General features: G+C 36.0%; 1 protein-coding gene across 2 annotated transcripts; it reads right to left on the reverse strand.

The window, feature by feature from the left end:
* Positions 1-292: 292 nt before the first annotated feature.
* On the reverse strand, positions 293-17,806 carry LOC120165070 (LAG1 longevity assurance homolog 3-like). Of its 2 annotated transcripts, XR_005519780.1 has the most exons (8): positions 17,540-17,806; positions 17,106-17,335; positions 16,862-17,017; positions 16,432-16,617; positions 15,711-15,892; positions 15,116-15,190; positions 603-846; positions 293-449 (listed from the first exon to the last, which is right to left on the reverse strand). XR_005519780.1 is itself a non-coding variant. In XM_039174657.1 (6 exons), exons 1-6 carry the CDS (start codon positions 17,675-17,677, stop codon positions 15,159-15,161), a joined length of 924 nt encoding a protein of 307 aa, XP_039030588.1. In that variant the 5' UTR covers positions 17,678-17,806; the 3' UTR covers positions 15,020-15,158. The 2 variants fall into 2 exon arrangements, 1 of the variants encoding a protein (XP_039030588.1); XM_039174657.1 differs by lacking the exons at positions 293-449; positions 603-846 and having other exon boundaries at positions 15,020-15,190.
* Between the last annotated feature and the right edge of the window lie 391 nt (positions 17,807-18,197).

Below are 18,197 nucleotides of genomic sequence, written 5' to 3' on the forward strand. Positions count from 1 at the left end.
ACGAAGTTAAGCCAATTTTGTCTACGTCTCCGTACTACTGTAGATCTTTTACTAAAGAGAGAATTTACAGGTGTTTACAAAACACTCACAACTCACAAGAAAACTCTCTAGTATTGGAAGAAATAAATGATTTGGGATGATTTTGAATCTAAATGGATTAGGGTATTTATAGTTGAAGCTTAAGGACTAATTTTGTAAATACCCTAAAGTGTGCAGAGACTAAAATGTAATTTTCCTATTTCCATTTTCAATGAAAAAAATTAGACACCGAATTCGGTGCCCCTTTGTTGAAAAACCCAAGTCGATGCCCCTATTTGTTGAATCTGTGCTCCAATTCTTCTTGATTTTCAACTCCCCCAATTTGAGTTTTCCTCCAACATTTTTCACAGAGCTTCACTTTATTTGTTCCCCTTGGAACCAGCGATGGTTGTTGTAATCCCAAGCGTCTTCTGCAAGTTCAAATGATGAAAGAGATGGATTTTGACTGCTCACGGTCACATATTTCTAGAAACGCAAACACATAATACATGCTTAAAGTAGTGAAAACAATAAGAAATGAGACATTCTTTTATTACGGTTAAAAAAGTCGAGAGAGTGGGAACCTCAGTTATTTAGAGGATATACAAAAGAGCATATTTGCACTCCATGCTGTAAAAGTCGTCATCAAGTCTATGCAGACACATCATATCCAAAGCTAGAGAGTCACGGAAGCAACTAAGAGAATGATGAAGCGAATTTTGAATAACAAGTCTCATATCATTTATCTCACACTATCACACGTATATTCTCCATACCACAAACTACACAAACATGTTCTCGCCTGGAAGAGAAAACCGTTGCTCACTTCTGCAAGAACATAATAATGGGTGAAATTAAGAGAGAGAGAGGAAGCCATGGCCAGAGCTTTGAAGGAGAAGAAAAAAAGAAGTTTTTAAGTTAGATAGATAAAGAGATAGAGAGGAGTTTTAACATTGGTTTATAGGGGAAAATGGGACTAGTGGGAAACCCAACTTCTTCGATTGAAAATAATAATGACAACCACCAACTCAATTATTTTCTTGTACAGACCCTTTTTTTTAAGAAGTGATAAAGAAAATTTTTGATGAAATGTGTGAGTGAATCATTATATATTATAAATATTAATTCTTGCCAAATATCATATTTGATATTTATCTTGGTGGTAAGGTACTGGGATTTTTATCGCAGTAACCTAGGTTCGATGCTCACTTCAAGCGTTTTTAAAATTCATAGTTAATTTAATAGGATGATGACATGTGGAATCATCTCATTGGTTGATAATTATTAAATAAAAATTATATTAAATTAAATTTTAAAAAATATTTTATTTTGTGTTGACGTGACATTTACCACGTCATCACCTTTATATATGTGACACTGTCACATCAGCATGTGGTGTCATATAAGTTTGACACACCATCTTCATGCGTTGATTGTTAATTGACTAACGGTTTTCATTTTACGAGGGGTATTTGACCCAAAATAAAACATTAGAGATGAATATGTTCCAAAAAAAATACGGGCCAAAATGACACTATTGTCAAATATTAGAAATATTTTATTATATTATGCCTTGATTTTATGTGTTTGATATCTTGTTCTTGTTAATTGGGTAAACTACTAAAATGATCCGTTACTTTTATAGTTATACACCTTTGTTCACTAGATTAAAAAAATTAAATTTTGGTCATTAAGATATTGAATGTTGTTAATTTGGTGTTGTGTCATGTTAATAGAAGAGTTTAATTTATATTTTAACTCTTAAACTTTAAATAAAATATTAATCATTGAACTTTTTATAAATCTAAAATAATTTAAGAATAAAATTTAAATTTACCTTTTTATAATATGTTTTCTTTCGAACCCTGACTCCTGACTTGCGCCGTACACTATTCATCTTCTCAAAGAAAATCATTGTAAGACTACTACAAAGCTGTAGAGCTGTGATCCTCTGATTTGGACGCATAAGCGACTGTATTTGTTGCACCACTTAAGCCGGTGAAAGTTCTCTTTGTATTAAAATCTATAATCATAATTACATATTTTTAGTGTATATTGTTATCTTTTTACGACGTAAAATTAAGTGATCAATTTTGATTATAAGTTATAATGTATTAAAAGTACTATGTGAATAAAAATATAAATATCATTAAAGTTGTATTTATAATTTAATAAGGGGTAGAGTTATTTTTTAATTAATCACTTGTATCTGATCTATTGATCGATTAATTCAGATCGGGTACTGCATAGGCGAGGGTAACCCTTCCAACCCAATTTACTCCATTCGCAAACGTCAGGATTCGAACCCCTAACTAACTGGTTGTTAGTAATGAGGGGTAGAGTTATAAGTATAGACAATAGTTGATTCTATAATTAGCTATATAAAAGGATAGGTCCCAAAAACTAGATCTTCTCATATTTTTTTCTTATCATGTCAAAGAATTTATACTCAAGAAAACTCTATCTTATTAGAAGATCACAACCAAATGAAGATTCAATGATTTCACTCTATCAATTAATTCAAGTACATTTTTGTAAATCTAGTATTTATTGTTCTTGATGATTTGACATGATAAGATCTTGGTTACTTTTTATATTTATTATGATTTGGTTTTAACAAGTAGTATCATCGCTAGATCGTGTTGTATCACTGAGCAGGGATTCAAATAACGAATGGATAGCGGTATAATGGTCATTATATCGCGATCGCAACGACATCCGAGATCGCTATCATAGAAAATAGTGGTGTGAAGCAGAATCACACTAACAGCGGTGGGTCACGACCACAATTTAACATATAGCAAGCAATTGCGACAATAGCGGACTACTATTCCGCTATTTTAATTTAAAAAAACAATTTTTTTTTAAATAAACTCATTTGAAAAAATTCACGAGCGATACCTACAATGATTGCAATAGCATCCATTATATCCGCAACCCCGATAAATGCAACGCAACTGAAAACGTGGTTGCAACCGTATTTTAAATCCCTGTCATTGAGAATCAAACTTTTCTATTATTCTTTTTCGATTTCATTTGTCTATGAAGTTTGAAGGATTCGATATTTGAATTTGGTATATGTATTAAAGATTGAAGTTAAAAGGAACTAGGTTTTGATTTTTTGGGGTTTAAAACGATTAGATGTAAATTTGGACCAAAATTTTAAGGTTTAGAATCTGATTGTTTTGATATATGTCTAAACCAATTATTTAGTGTATATCAAATTTAGGGGTATTTGTTTTCGTGTGATTTTAAAATTTTCTTCCAATCAAACACTATAATCTTACATTCCTGCTAAACAAACCAAACGCCCCTTAAGGTACTCTTTTTCCTTGGTATAATTTAGAGGGTTTAAGGCCCTTTTTTAAAAAAACTGTACGCATGAAAGACGCTTTTTAATTTGTAGTAGGAAAAAAGTCTATAACACCATAAATTGAGTTTGGTGTAGAGATGACAATGGAACGGGACAAGTAGATATTATTAAATCTATCATCGTTTCTCGATTAACACACTCTGCGTTAACCCGTTTCGAATTTTGCTAGTAAAGACCTAAGAGAAATGTACAAGAAAATACAATCGAGTAAACATATAGGTGGAGTTCACTACATTTTCTCATCCTCTTGTCAAGATGAACATGCCTCTTGTCAAGGTTCGTGTATCCAAGGAAAAACCGAAAGAATAAGAATGGGAAGGGCGCTGCATTAATCTTCGTCCATCGAGGGAGAAAATACGTAACCATAATGTAAACACTAATTTTCGTCCACATATTATATATATATACATATACATCTATGTATATATTATAGTTCGCAAACGGTTTTGAAAATACATATATAATATATAGTTTTTTTAAAAGCATTTTGAAAATGAATATAGTATATAGTTTTTAAAACACTTTTGAAAACTATATAATATATAGTTTTTAAAACATTTTTAGAAAAAAAATATATAATATATGGTTTTTAAAATCATTTTTTGAAAACTTATATAATATATAATTTTTTAAAGCATTTTTTAACACTTATATATAATATATAATTTTTAAAACATTTTTGAAAATTATATAGTTTTTGAAAACATTTTTTGAAAATTATATAGTTTTTATTTTTTTTTTTTGAAAATTTATATATAGTATATAGTTTATAAAAAGAAACAGTTTTTAAAAAATGTATATTATATAGTTTTATTTATTTATTTATTATTATTATTATCATTATTTATTATTATTATTTTTATTACTTATTTTATTTTTCTCGTTTCCAGGTCCAATAACAATCCAAGAGTTGAGTCTAAACCAGCTCAAAAGTCCAACCAGAACGGGCCTAAACTAGCCCAGCAAGGGATTAGGGTTTTTTGGTTTCAATCAACGCCACAGGGGAGGTTACACAGTCAAAGGGTGAACGGACGACCGAGATCCCGAGATGACCGGCCAACCACGAACAGAATGACGTGAGACCCAAAACATATGGGAACACCCCCATATCATCGAAAACATCCCCTATTGGGGCTGTATAAATAGACACGGGGAGAACAGAACAGGGGGTGCAGTTTCGTTGAGGTGGGGATGGAAAGTGATATTTGCAAGGTTTAATCTCCTTGTCGTCCTCCCATATCTTCACACTGAAACATATCAAAACAACAATTCGCCTCCGGTTCATGATGAACCAAGAACTAACAGTACTGTTAATAAGGAGGGACCCAGCTCCAAGGATAACAATCAAGAACAAGAAAAACGGGATAAAGGTTGGCTTCAACTCAGTATAGGCGGTCGAGACTCTCGCATCAAAGCCAACATGATCTGCTCCAACGTGTTCTCCTTCTTCACTGAATCCAACGCCGAGCCACATTATATAGACAATTTGGAGAATGTTTTAGAGGAAGAGAGTTTTGATGGATCGAAAAAGAAGAAGATGCTTTATTTTCCCGGGAAAATGGAATCAAATTCATGGAGATTTCATTTTTCCAAGTCTTCTTGTTGTTCGTCTTCATCTGGGTCTAGGCGTCGCCAATCACGATCTATTTCTAGAAGGAGGGAATGCTAAGCTTTCTTAGTAAAACAATTTGGAGCATCAGCTTGGAAATCGAAAGGTGTAGATACGACTTAAGCATAATTTGCAAGAGTAGGAGCAGCGCCGTTAACTTCCCGATGGATAAACCTAGCTGAAATGTGAGGATGAGCGGCCAAGAGTTGACGAGCGTCGCGAATATTGAACTGTTGAACAACATTCCAGCAATCACTTTCAATCACCACCCACGACAACTCAATACTCATCGCCAATCAGACATCATATGCGATCGCCAAAGCTTCCACAACACTTGCTGAACGAGGAACACCAACAAGGAACGCTTGTCCTGCCATAACAACGCCATCACTATTGCCTAAAATCATGCCAATTGCTGGTAGAGCATGTGGCCGAGGGCAGGCACCATCGACATTCAACTTGAAAGTACCCATCGTAGTTTTAATCCAACAAAGAAGATGGTAACATTGAGGAGGTATTTTTAATTCTTGGGTTTGTTCTGGGTTCCATTTTAGGATTTTACGTTATTTGGATATATATATATATATATATATTAGTTTAATCGTGAAAACATTCAAAATCGTGCCTCTTGTCATTATTTTAATCGAATTTTGTAATTTGTTCTTCACATGTCGCTGTTGCTATAGCTCATCGTGAACTTCTGTAATATTTTGATTAGGTGTAAGTATGAATTCTCTTTTTATTCGTTTGGAGTTAAATTTACTAGCTAATTTATAACAAGTGTCAGTTTTGGATTACAACATTTTGAAGTATTCTACTATTCTTTATAATATTCATCTATATCTGTACATATGTTGCTTTAAACATAGTCTTGGTAGACTCATGTGGATGTGCTCCTAAACTCAGAGTCCAAGTAGCTTAAATGTGTTCTTACTTTTGTCTATTGTTCAATTTTTAATTGTTATTTACCCTAAGTAACCATGCGGTTTATTTATTTATTTATTTTTTCTCCCTTCAATTTATCTAATATTATTTTTTCAATCTAACCTTCTTTGACTTTTTTAGAGTTAATTTCAATCGATCAAAAGGCAAATAATTATGATCGAATTTTTAAATTTCAATTTAAATTTAAATTTTCGCAATTAAGACAACCGACAAATTAATTTGTACCGAAAGGGCAGTACAAGGGTGCTAATCTTTCCTTGGCTGTAACCGACTCTCGAACCCTACACATTTCTGGTAAAACGCAGGTCAGGTAAGATGGTGTTCGATCCACCTAAATATCATTTTTAAAGTTATCGGTGGCGACTCTAGCCCAATCAATTCAAGTCGAAGCCCAATTCCGGGTCCAGCCGAAAGACGGTTCCGACAGCTTGGCGACTCTACTGGGGACATGTAAGTGAGTCAGGCCGAAATTAATTTTCGGTTGTCTTTTTATGCGAAAATGGTAAATTTAAATTTAAATTTATTTATTTGATTCCAATTATTTATCTTTGATTATTTTCAAATAAATAGTTGTACTGACATTTTTTAATGATTTCAGATTTTTCTCAAAATTGTCATTTCTCGCTCTATACCCGAGCTCCAAACCCTATTTAAGTGGGGGTGAAAGTAACGCTTTCGTGTGAATTTATTCATCGCACATGCATAGCAAGTAGCCTTCGGGATTCATATACCTTATGTCTTCGTGTGAATTTATTCACCACACAGACATAAGAGAATGTGTCCTCTCGAGTTTAACTTAGTCCACACAAGCCTGTGATAGTTTAGGACTAAGGGTCTGGCAAGTCCAAGGGGGCACCAGCAAGGAGAACTCGAGTACCTTTTTAGAACCTAAACCGGGAGAGTACAGGGAATTAGAGCCCACCCCAAAACCTCATTCCAAACCCTAGGCTACTTTGTTTCTGACTTTATTTTCTGTTCAAAGCATGCGAACTAGACAAATATGCGGTTAGGATTTGTTTGAAATTAGCATGCGGGATAGAGATCATGTCCGAGTAGGAATTAAAGCATGTAGGGTAAACATCATGTGGGGTAGGACTTTTATTTTTCATGAATATTTTTTATCTTCACCTCACTAACTCTTTTCATTTTTATTTTATTTTATTTTATTTTCATCACTTGCATCATTTAAAAGAGGTGTTGATCCACCAAAAACGTGTTTGCTAAACATGAATAATCTGCATTAATGGACAAAGGGGTTGTAATATAAGAGATGAAAATGCAGAGGACAGTCTACAAGGAGACTATGTGTCACATTTAATCCAGAAGACGTGGTGCCCGCAATTGAAGAGTATATCACTATACTGCATTATAAAGGACTCAATGAACCAGGTCTACATCAAGCACAATGAAAGTCTATCTTTGAAGAACTGACTGTCAGAAGTTACAGGGGCAAGATGAAGACCACTGATCTTAGGAGTCACTTCAAAGACGACAATGGCAAAACGATAACTGAAATTGGAGACCATTGCTGACGAATTCAAGAAACAGACAAATGGACTTCACATAGTTCCTATCAATTAAGGGCTCCAATGACGTATTTCGTTGGGAACAGGCTCAACAAAAGATAAATGCCGGAGGTGCAGTCCTTCGAGATTTTTGGGGCAAACAACTCATCATTTGCACGGTTCATCCAGAGAAGCCAGATCGGTTCGACAGGTTATTCAACCGGTGACGGATGAAGGCGGAAGACTAGTCAACATGTCAGAAGCTGTCAGAATATTTTTTGTCTCTTAAAAGATGAAACACTTTTGTCCTAATAAGGGTTATTCAGAATAACAGACACATTTTTTGGATCAATGTCTCGGACATTTCATGCATCATGCATTTAGAAATTTGGCATTTTGTTATTTTCTTTGCATTCACATTAACTAATATATACATGTCTCATCAAAAAGGATCAAATACTAGATACACCACCTCAAGCATTGGACACACCCTATCCGCATAACACTCGTTTGAAGAAGAAGATGATGGAAGCCAGAATTACACAAATTGAGGAGAATATGTTGAAACTACAGAAAGAGCTAGAAGACAAGATAAACCAGAACAGTCGAAATACTCTGGAAACAATCACAAATAACCAAGAGTCCTTGGTTGATCAAATCGTTGCCAAGTTAGTTGGCCTACAACAGACCAGTGCGCCTGGGGCAGGTTCACAGGAAGGGGTAACTATACAACCTACCCTGTAAGTGGTTATCTCACCTGAAATCTTACCAGAACTTCGAGGGGACTCATCTGCTGTAAAAACGAAGCCCTTGTCCTCTGTATTTAACCCTAAGAACAATCTGGGTTATTACCATGTACCGGATTTAGACGAAGAGGACAAAGCGCAAAAGATGGAGGAAAAAATCAAACAATTGGAGGACCAAATGAAGGTAGTCAAAGGAGACCATGACTACCATGAAATCGATGTCGCGGAGCTCAGTCTAGTCCTGGACTTGAATCTTCCTCCGAAATTAAGTCCCCAAAATTCGAGAAGTTTGACAGGAACAGTTGTCCATCCGCTCACATCACCATGTTCTACCGAAATATGACAGGAGAGTCTGTGGGGCTCAACCATTCGGTGGTACAACCAGCTAAGTCGATCAAATATCAAGACCTGGAAGGACCTGGCCAAGTCATTTCTGGAACAATACAAGTATATCAATGACATAAGGCCAGATCGAGTTATGCTACAAAGCATGGAAAAGAAGCATAACGAGAGTTTCAGGCAGTACGCACAAAAATGGAGGGACTTGGCTGTGCAAGTTCATCCACCGTTGGATGAAAAGGAAACACAAAAGCTCTTCGTACAGACCCTGAAGGCTCCATACTTCGGGAACCTAGTTGCGATCACATCAGGAAGCTTTTCAGACTTGGTTATGACCGGAGAAATGATCGAGTCGGCCATAAAGCAAGGAAAAATTAAAGATGGGGAGGCTAGTAGGAAACCTCCTATGCGAGAGCGGGATGGAGAGATTAACAACATCAACCATGTCAGTAAAGGTGTTACAATCTCCAAACTGAAATCAACTGCAGCTGTGCCGTCAGGTACTTCTAAACAAGATTCCAGAGAACCCAGAAAGGAAAGGGAACATTTTGACCCTATTCCGATGACCTACAAAGAGCTTTACCATCAACTTCTTGACACCCACGTAGTGTCACCATACCCGGTAGAACCCATGAAGCCCCCATACCCCAAGTGGTATAATGAGAATGCACATTGTGAATATCACGGCGGTGTCCCAGGGTACATAATTGAGGACTGTTACGCATTCAAGAGAGTTGTATAGAAGATGCGTAACCAGAACTGGATAGACTTTAACAACTTGGGGGCATTCAAGTAAGGAAGACCATTTCATCATTTGAGACATTTTGTTTGAATTTGTTTTTTCCTCTCAAGTTTGTGTAAGGACATTCGAATAAATTTATGTTACTTTAAAGATGTTAAGCAATAAATCACGTTTGCGAACTTGTAATTCTTTGAATATCATTTGAATTAAGAAACTCTGTAAATAGTTCAAAGTTACAGATCTTTGACAGAGTAACATGATTTAAAACGAGGACTTTGGCCTTACCCAGAATATACACTCAAACACCGTACCCTGCTCTTGAAATTTAACCTTTTTCCTTTCATAAGGTGGGGATAACATGGGGCATCTTTTGCATATGACAATTACTATACTTTTCGTTTAAGACGTTCAGTGATGATCATGATCTTTACAAATGAAATAGTCGAGTAGGTGGATCTAGTTTAGGTCAGTTGCTTGAAAATTGAACTCTAAAGATAAAATTTTTGACTTTCAGCAACACCTAGACTATAACAGGTTCTTCTTCACAATCTTAAGAAATTAAATCCGCAAAGCTGAGCTATTCCACTAAGGCAATTGGTTATAGAGGTAACTTGAAAGCCCTGGCCTTATGAATATGTTACGTTCAAACCATGACATTGCTCGAACACTTGGCAATTCGGTGTTTGCTCCACTGCTATTGTTCGGTCGAAGACTTTGTGATGAGATGAACCCTTCAGTTAACTTTATAAAACTGATTATAATGTTAAGTTGTCCCTCTAAAGCAATTGGTTAAACGCCCCTGCTTTATGGATTCAGCTAGCCAGATAATGGCAAATTAAATCAAATTTATCTAAGCAAGAAATTTTCGATAATAATGGGCTAAGGGAGTTAAGGAACACCTGTTATAGTCAAGTACACACGAGCACTCAAGAATTTCATTTTTAGACCGATATTTTTTGCACTGCCTTTGTTAGAGGAGCCTACAAAGCTTGAACAAATGGAAGATTTCAAAGGACTGAAATAAAAGGTCTAGTAATTTATCATGCTAGTTGCGTCATTTTTTGAACATTTGTCAAAAAGCTGTAACTCTGAAAGCATTAAAGGAGCTCTTGATTCCTTTGATATTCTTTGAACTCACGTTTATAATTTGATTCAATTGCGAACAATATTTTTTCAGCATTTGTATCATTTTCTCTCCTAAAACAAGAAAAAGAAAAAAATGTTTTCAAACAGAACGGTCTCAGATATGAAAGGTCTATAAATCCAAAGCTCGAGAAGCAAATGGGGCACAATCGATTCCAATGACCAGACTGGCAGACAAAGCACGAGACTCCATCCAAGAGATAACACATAATTCATTCATGTTGCATGCATCTTAGACATACTTAAGTGCATCACATTCATCATTTTAGCATACATGATTTTTTGCAGCTTTTAGAATCAAGTTTCAACTTCAGGATGAAGGATACTCGATTCACAAACGCCTTTGAAGAACGATGGTGGTTGCTTAACTCAGCAGTGAGAAGCTACACCTCAACCGACTTGACATATCTACAGATCTCAGAACCAATTTCAGATAGGTTCGAGAACCAATTCAGATCAAATCCAATTCAGCTCAACTCAACAAAGAGCAGCATGTTTCCAGTTAAAACTTTCAAGCCAGATTTCAATTCCATGACGGAAGATTTCCAGCGGACAGAATTTATCAGTGGACTTTCCCGTGAAGATGAGTCGTCCAAAAAATCATATTACTTAGTTCAGACCCGCTCAGAGGAACCACCTGAAGAACTATGGCCGGCTTAGACCTGTGAAGGGAAACCATTTTTTTAAGACAACATTTGCAATATAGCTCAAGACAAGAAGGGCTATTTGCCAACCAAAGACCTTCGAGTTCGACTACACTCAGCCCCAAGGCACATCATTTGCAGCATAGCTTAAGTCGAGAAGGGCTATCTGCCAAAGACCCCCGAGTTCGATTACACTCAGCTTTGAGGGCATATCATTTACAGTATAACTCAAGGCTAGAAGGGTTATCTTTCAACAAAAGACCTTTGAGTTCGACTACGCTCAGCTCCCAGGCATATCATTTGCAGCACAACTTAAGTCTATAAGGGTTGTCTGTCAACAAAAGACCTTTGAGTTCGACAACGCTCAGCTCTAAGGCACATCATTTGCAACATAGCTTAAGTCGAGAAGGGCTATCTGCCAAAGACCCACGAGTTCGATTACACTCAGCTTGAGGGCATATCATTTACAGCATAACTCAAGGCTAGAAGGGTTATCTGTCACCAAAGACCTTTGAGTTCGACTACTCTCAGCTCAACGGCACATCATCTGCAGCATAACTTAAGTCGAAAAGGGCTATCTGCCAACCAAAGACCTTCGAGTTCGACTACGCTCAGCTCCAAGGCATATCATTTGCAGCATAACTTAAGTCGAGAAGGGTTATCTGCTAACCAAAGACCTTCAAGTTCGACTACGCTCAGCTTCAAGGCACGTCATCTGCAACATAGCTTAAGTCGAGAAGAGCTATCTACCAGCCGAGGACCTTTGAGTTCGATTACACTCAGCTCAAAGGCAAATCAAGTTCACAGCATAGCTCAAGGCAAGAAGGGCTATCTGTCAATAAATTGTCGAGCTCAATTCCATTCAGCTCGATGACACATCAATCACGCTACTGTCCAGCTGCAATCAAGGTTTTCAAGTCGAGAAGAAGACTGGGTTAACCGTGCCATGGTGACAAAAAACCACTTTCCGGCAGCATAGCTTAAGTCAGGAAAAGCTATCTGTCAATGAAGACTTTTTGAGTTCGATTTCATTAAGCTCAAGGGCCTGTCAACCACATATTGGAATTAAAGAATTACTTTCCAGTCAATTTTTTTAACCACGGTATTTAAACCGAGGAGAAGACCGATGTTGACTACAAATGGGTAACAAGAAGCCGCATCCCGATTCAAATTTTGAACTACGGTTTCAATTCCATATCATTTCAAGATGGACTCGACTTCGCGACGGAGGAGTCATCCGCAACCCAATTCAAGAGGGAGTTATTCTTCAACTCCACCGAACGAAAATTTGTATTCTTTTTATCTTTGTCCTATTTTTCGTTCCACGAAAAAGGATAAAGAGTAGCAGCTGTAAACACTAATTTTCGTCCACATATTATATATATATATATACATATACATCTATGTATATATTATAGTTCGCAAACGGTTTTGAAAATACATATATAATATATAGTTTTTTTAAAAGCATTTTGAAAATGAATATAGTATATAGTTTTTAAAACACTTTTGAAACTGTATAATATATAGTTTTTAAAACATTTTTAGAAGAAAAAAATATAATATATGGTTTTTAAAATCATTTTTTGAAAACTTATATAATATATATTTTTTTAAAGCATTTTTGAAAACTTATATATAATATATAATTTTTAAAACATTTTTGAAAATTATATTGTTTTTGAAAACATTTTTTGAAAATTATATAGTTTTTAAATTTTTTGTGAAAATTTATATATAGTATATAGTTTATAAAAAAACAATTTTAAAAAAATGTATATTATATAGTTTTATTTATTTATTTATTATTATTATTATCATTGTTTATTATTATTATTTTTATTACTTATTTTATATTGTTTTTCCCGTTTCCAGGTCCAATAACAGTCCAAGAGTTGAGTCTGAACCAGCTTAAAAGTCCAACCAGAACGGGCCTGAACCAGTTCAGCAAGGGATTAGGGTTTCTTGGTTTCAATCAGCACCGCAGGGGGGGTTACACAGTCAAAGGGAGAACGGCTGGCCGAGATCCCCGGGACTGACCCATCCCGGGATGACCGGCCAACCACGAACAGAATGACGTGAGACCCGAAACATACGGGAACACCCCCATATCATCAGAAACAGTCCCCATTGGGGCTGTATAAATAGACACGGGGATAATAGAACAGGGGGTGCAGTTTCGTTGAGGTGGGGATGGAAAGTGAGATTTGCAAGGTTTAATCTCCTTGTCGTCCTCCCATATCTTCACACTGAAACATATCAAAACAACAATTCGCCTCCGGTTCATGATGAACCAAGAACTAACAGTATTGTTAATGAAGAGGGACCCAGCTCCAAGGATAACAATCAAGAACAAGAAGAACGGGATAAAGGTTGGCTTCAACTCAATATAGGCGGTCGAGACTCTCGCATCAAAGCCAACATGATCTACTCCAACGTGTTATCCTTCTTCACTAAATCCAACGCCGAGCCGCATTATATAGACGATTTGGAGAATGTTTTAGAGGAAGAGAGTTTTGATGGGTCGAAAAAGAAGAAGCTGCTTTATTTTCCCGGGAAAGTGGAATCAAATTCATGGAGCTTTCGTTTTTCCAAGTCTTCTTGTTGTTCGTCTTCATCTGCGTCTAGGAGTTGCCAATCACGATCTGTTTCTAGAAGGAGGAAATGCTAAGCTTTCTTAGTAATACAATTTGGAGCATCAGCTTGGAAATCGAAAGGTGTAGATACGACTTAAGCATAATTTGCAAGAGTAGGAGCAGCGCCGTTAACTTCCCGATGGATAAACCTAGCTGAAATGTGAGGATGAGCGGCCAAGAGTTGATGAGCGGCCAAGAGTTGATGAGCGTCGCGAATATTGAACTGTTGAACAACATTCCAGCAATCACTTTCAATCACCACCCTCGACAACTTAGTACTCATCGCCAATCGAACATCATATGCGATCGCCAAAGCTTTCACAACACTTGTTGAACGAGGAACACCAACAAGGAACGCTTGTCCTGCCATAACAACGCCATCACTATTGCCCAAAATCATGCCAATTGCCGGTAGAGCAGGTGGCCGAGGGCAGGCACCATCGACATTCAACTTGAAAGTACCCATCGTAGTTTTAATCCAACAAAGAAGATGGTAACATTGAGGAGGTATTTTTAATTCTTGGGTTTGTTCTTGGTTCCATTTTAGGATTTTCACATTATTTGGATATATATATATGTATATTTTAGTTTAATCGTGAAAACATTCAAAATTGTGCCTCTTGTCATTATTTTAATCGAATTTTGTAATTTGTTCTTCACATGTCGTTGTTGCTATAGCTCATCGTGAACTTCTGTAATATTTTGATTAGGTGTAAGTATGAATTCTCTTTTTATTCTTTTGGAGTTAAATTTATTAGCTAATTTATAACAAGTGTCAGTTTTGGATTACAACATTTTGAAGTATTCTACTATTCTTTATAATATTCATCTATATCTGTACATATGTTGCTTTAAACATAGTCTTGGTAGACTCATGTGGATGTGCTCCTAAACTCAGAGTCCAAGTAGCTTAAATGTGTGCTTACTTTTGTCTATTGTTCAATTTTTAATTGTTATTTACCCTAAGTAACCATGCGGTTTATTTATTTATTTATTTTTTCTCCCTTCAATTTATCTAATATTATTTTTTCAATATAACCTTCTTTGACTTTTTTAGAGTTAATTTCAATCGATCAAAATGCAAATAATTATGATCGAATTTTTAAATTTCAATTTAAATTTTAATTTTCGCAATTAAGACAACCGACAAATTAATTGATACCGAAAGGGCAGTACAAGGGTACTAATCCTTTCTTGGCTATCACCGACTCCCGAACTCGACACATTTCTGGTAAAACGCAGGTCAGGTAAGATGGTGTCTAATCCACCTAAATATCATTTTTAAAGTGATCGGTGGCGACTCTAGCCCAATCAATTCAAGTCGAAGCCCAATTCCGGGTCCAGCCTAAAGACGGTTCCGACACATAGAAAGAAAAATACTTTTTACATGGTGTTAGTTATGATTTACGAAGTACCTTGTGAAAGAAGCAATATATGGTATCCCGAAATCTTGCTTGTTCAATCCTCGTGTTCATCCTCTCCTTCAGAATCTGTGGAACAGAGGCATTCAGACTCAGCATTAGAAGATAAATGTAATAAATGTCCTTTTCCCTAATGCTTCTGTTAGAATTTGAAAGTGGAAAACAAACAATGCAAGATTAACATAAAAGTAAGACGCGCAAGAGCTTATCTTCTAACAGCATCTAATGGATCAAACTTGACTTAGATCATGAACAAAATGAACAGAACCATAATCCCAGTTGTCATATCTCATGCCCACAAAAAGCTTGAGACATGTTTTCTACAAAGTGAACAAATGCCTATGGACATGTATACAATAGGATATGCAGTTAAACGTTAGGTGAGAAAGAGTTATCCGAATTAAGTGTTCGGCTTTGCTCTCTGCATGAATCATACTTTTTTAAGCTCTAATAATTCACTTGCTGGTCTAGCTATCGGATATCGCGCATTCTCATGAACCTTAGAATTAGCGTATGCATGCTCAAAATTTTCTTTCATTTTCTTCCTAAGCCTAGCTACAGTCTAAAAGCATTTCTAGACGGTTCATACCTGATCGAACATCATCGACTTGTCCACCGGATTGGACTTGTTGCCTAATCACTCTTATCATCAAGATCCACCAATAAATATGAACAACAAGCAAGCATAAAAGAAGAGTATTAAACAAATAGTAGTATATAGATCCATCCACCATGTGCTTCTCCTTGTCCAATGTCAGAAGAATTTCATAGCTGTCAAAAGTAAATTAAAAAAAGCATTAAAAGAAAGAAAGCAAGGGGTTAGCCTCCGTTATCGGCATGCCGAGAAAAGTTGCACAAAAACATACGGTTAACAATGACAATACATGAAGATGAGGCGCATAGATCAGATAAAGGGTTAGGTCAAAGCTTACAAAAGTTGAGTTCTGAACCGGCACAGATACTTCTATAGATTGTATTGTGTCTGTTCAATGGCATTAGGAATATAAAAGAATAGCATCTGCATCTGCAACATTGGATGTATGATGTGCTACAAATCGATGGTTTCTACCACGGGTTCTATTAATCAGATTCGATAGAATTTTCATCTACTTTATTGATTAGAGTTACATTTTCTAGACCGATACTTCTCCCAAGTTAATATGCTTACACACATTTATACCATACAATACATGTAGCACGAGTAAGTTCTTGATTCTTTTTCTGAAGGATGTCGTAAACAAAGGCACAAAATACAAAGATATACCCGAAAATACTGAAAGTGCTTCTGTTAAGCTGAGACAAAGGCATACCTTGTACTCCGTATTATCCAGAACGGAAACAACAACACACGAAGAATGGTCCAAGAGAGGGTAAAAAGTACAAACCCTACACTAGCAAGCCATTCCACACCACTATATTTCGACATCTTTGCAGTTTCTAGGAACACATCACTCCCTTCATGAAGGGCTAAAGTAATTGAACCTACACGAGCAAACCTGCAAGAGGAAGACCGAAATTGTTAAGAGGCAAAAGGAAATAGAACATCGATTAATCCTCAGAAAGCTAGAAAAGAAGGGTATCGGACCACGCAAATGTCACAGGATTTTATGCGTTAAAGGATATATATACATGCATAGAAACATATGAACACATAGGATCCTTTTAGAGCAATCAGAAGTGAACTCCACTAAAGAACAATACGGAACCAAAACCGTGCTGCATTCGAACACCATGAAATACCTGAATACGTAAGACAGAACAATGAGAATGATAGTTGCTATGTGATGAACCATGGACACCAAAAAGTCCGAACGTCTCGTCTCCCAAAAGATCAAAGCAAACAGCGAGTACGTATAGAATCCGCCGGCATATGTGTAATATGCTTTTAACTTCAATCTGAGCATCAAGAACAAGAAAAAATCATCTACTAAGGGAACATAACACGTGGAAAATCATTTATATTATTCATGAGTGAAGAGCCTACTTAATTTTTTGATCAGGCCAAACCTGTTCTCCTGGCCCTTCCCAAAAGAACTTTGTATTGGTAAACCAAGGCTCGCCATAGGAAACATATATAGATATAAGTTCAGATGTAAAGAAATAGATACACTTCCAAGCTGACTCCTTGAATTTATTGAGTTTCTTCCTGTTATCATGCTTTTGAACTTCTTGTAACGTGTGGGATTTGCCAAGGACCAACCTCCTTGCCAAATTCTACAACAAATATTAGTAAATCCAAAAGAGTTTCAAGTCGAAGTTGAGTTACTGAGTCGTTTAGCAATATATATTCTCTAATGAAAGTACGAGTCTACTATCAGTTAGGAAGGGAAAGAACTAAAATCATAAGATAAAGAAACCCAACGGCATAGTCGAAATAAAAAAGGTCAACTAGGAAATAAAGTATGAAACTTGAAGTACCTCAAAGGCAAATTTGTCAAGGAAAAGCCTGATAGCAGGGAATAAAAGAGCAAAGAAAGGGAGGAAGACCAAATCAGTGAGTTGTGGGTAAGACTCGGAGTCCCAGTTGATTGAATTAGTGAATCCCAAAAGACCCATTTGCTAGTTTCTGGAGAATATTGAGAGAGAAAGGTGGAGAAGAAAATATTTGATGAATAGTGAAATTGTGGTGTGGTTGAGATTGAAGAAGACGGCCATTTTAGCCTTTAATCTTTTGAAACTCTTCTTTCAAAGGAAAATTGAAGGTTGACTACCCCACAGGGAAAGGAAAATTCAACTCTGGCGGGCTGGAAATAATGGAGAAGGCACGCCTTGCATATTTTAATATTTTAAAATTATTTTTTTTGTAAAAAGTTAAAAATATAAAATTCTAAAGAAGGTTAAATGCATATTATAATAACCAAAGTGAGGGAGGAAAAATAGGGGTACTTCTGCTGCTCCGCACTTAAAATAAATTAATAAACGGTGTGATCCGTTAAAAAAAGTAATTGGTTAAGTCACCTCAAATGTTATAATTCGAAATCTAAAATGTTATCAATCGTAGTAATATTACCGGTTATATTTAAATGTTATAAATAATAATAAAATAAATTATAAACGGTAAATGTGATGAATATTA

Source organism: Hibiscus syriacus, unplaced genomic scaffold, assembly GCF_006381635.1.
Source record: "Hibiscus syriacus cultivar Baekdansim isolate YM2019G1 unplaced genomic scaffold, ASM638163v2 tig00111566_pilon, whole genome shotgun sequence".
In the NCBI taxonomy this organism is placed as follows: Eukaryota; Viridiplantae; Streptophyta; class Magnoliopsida; order Malvales; family Malvaceae; genus Hibiscus; species Hibiscus syriacus.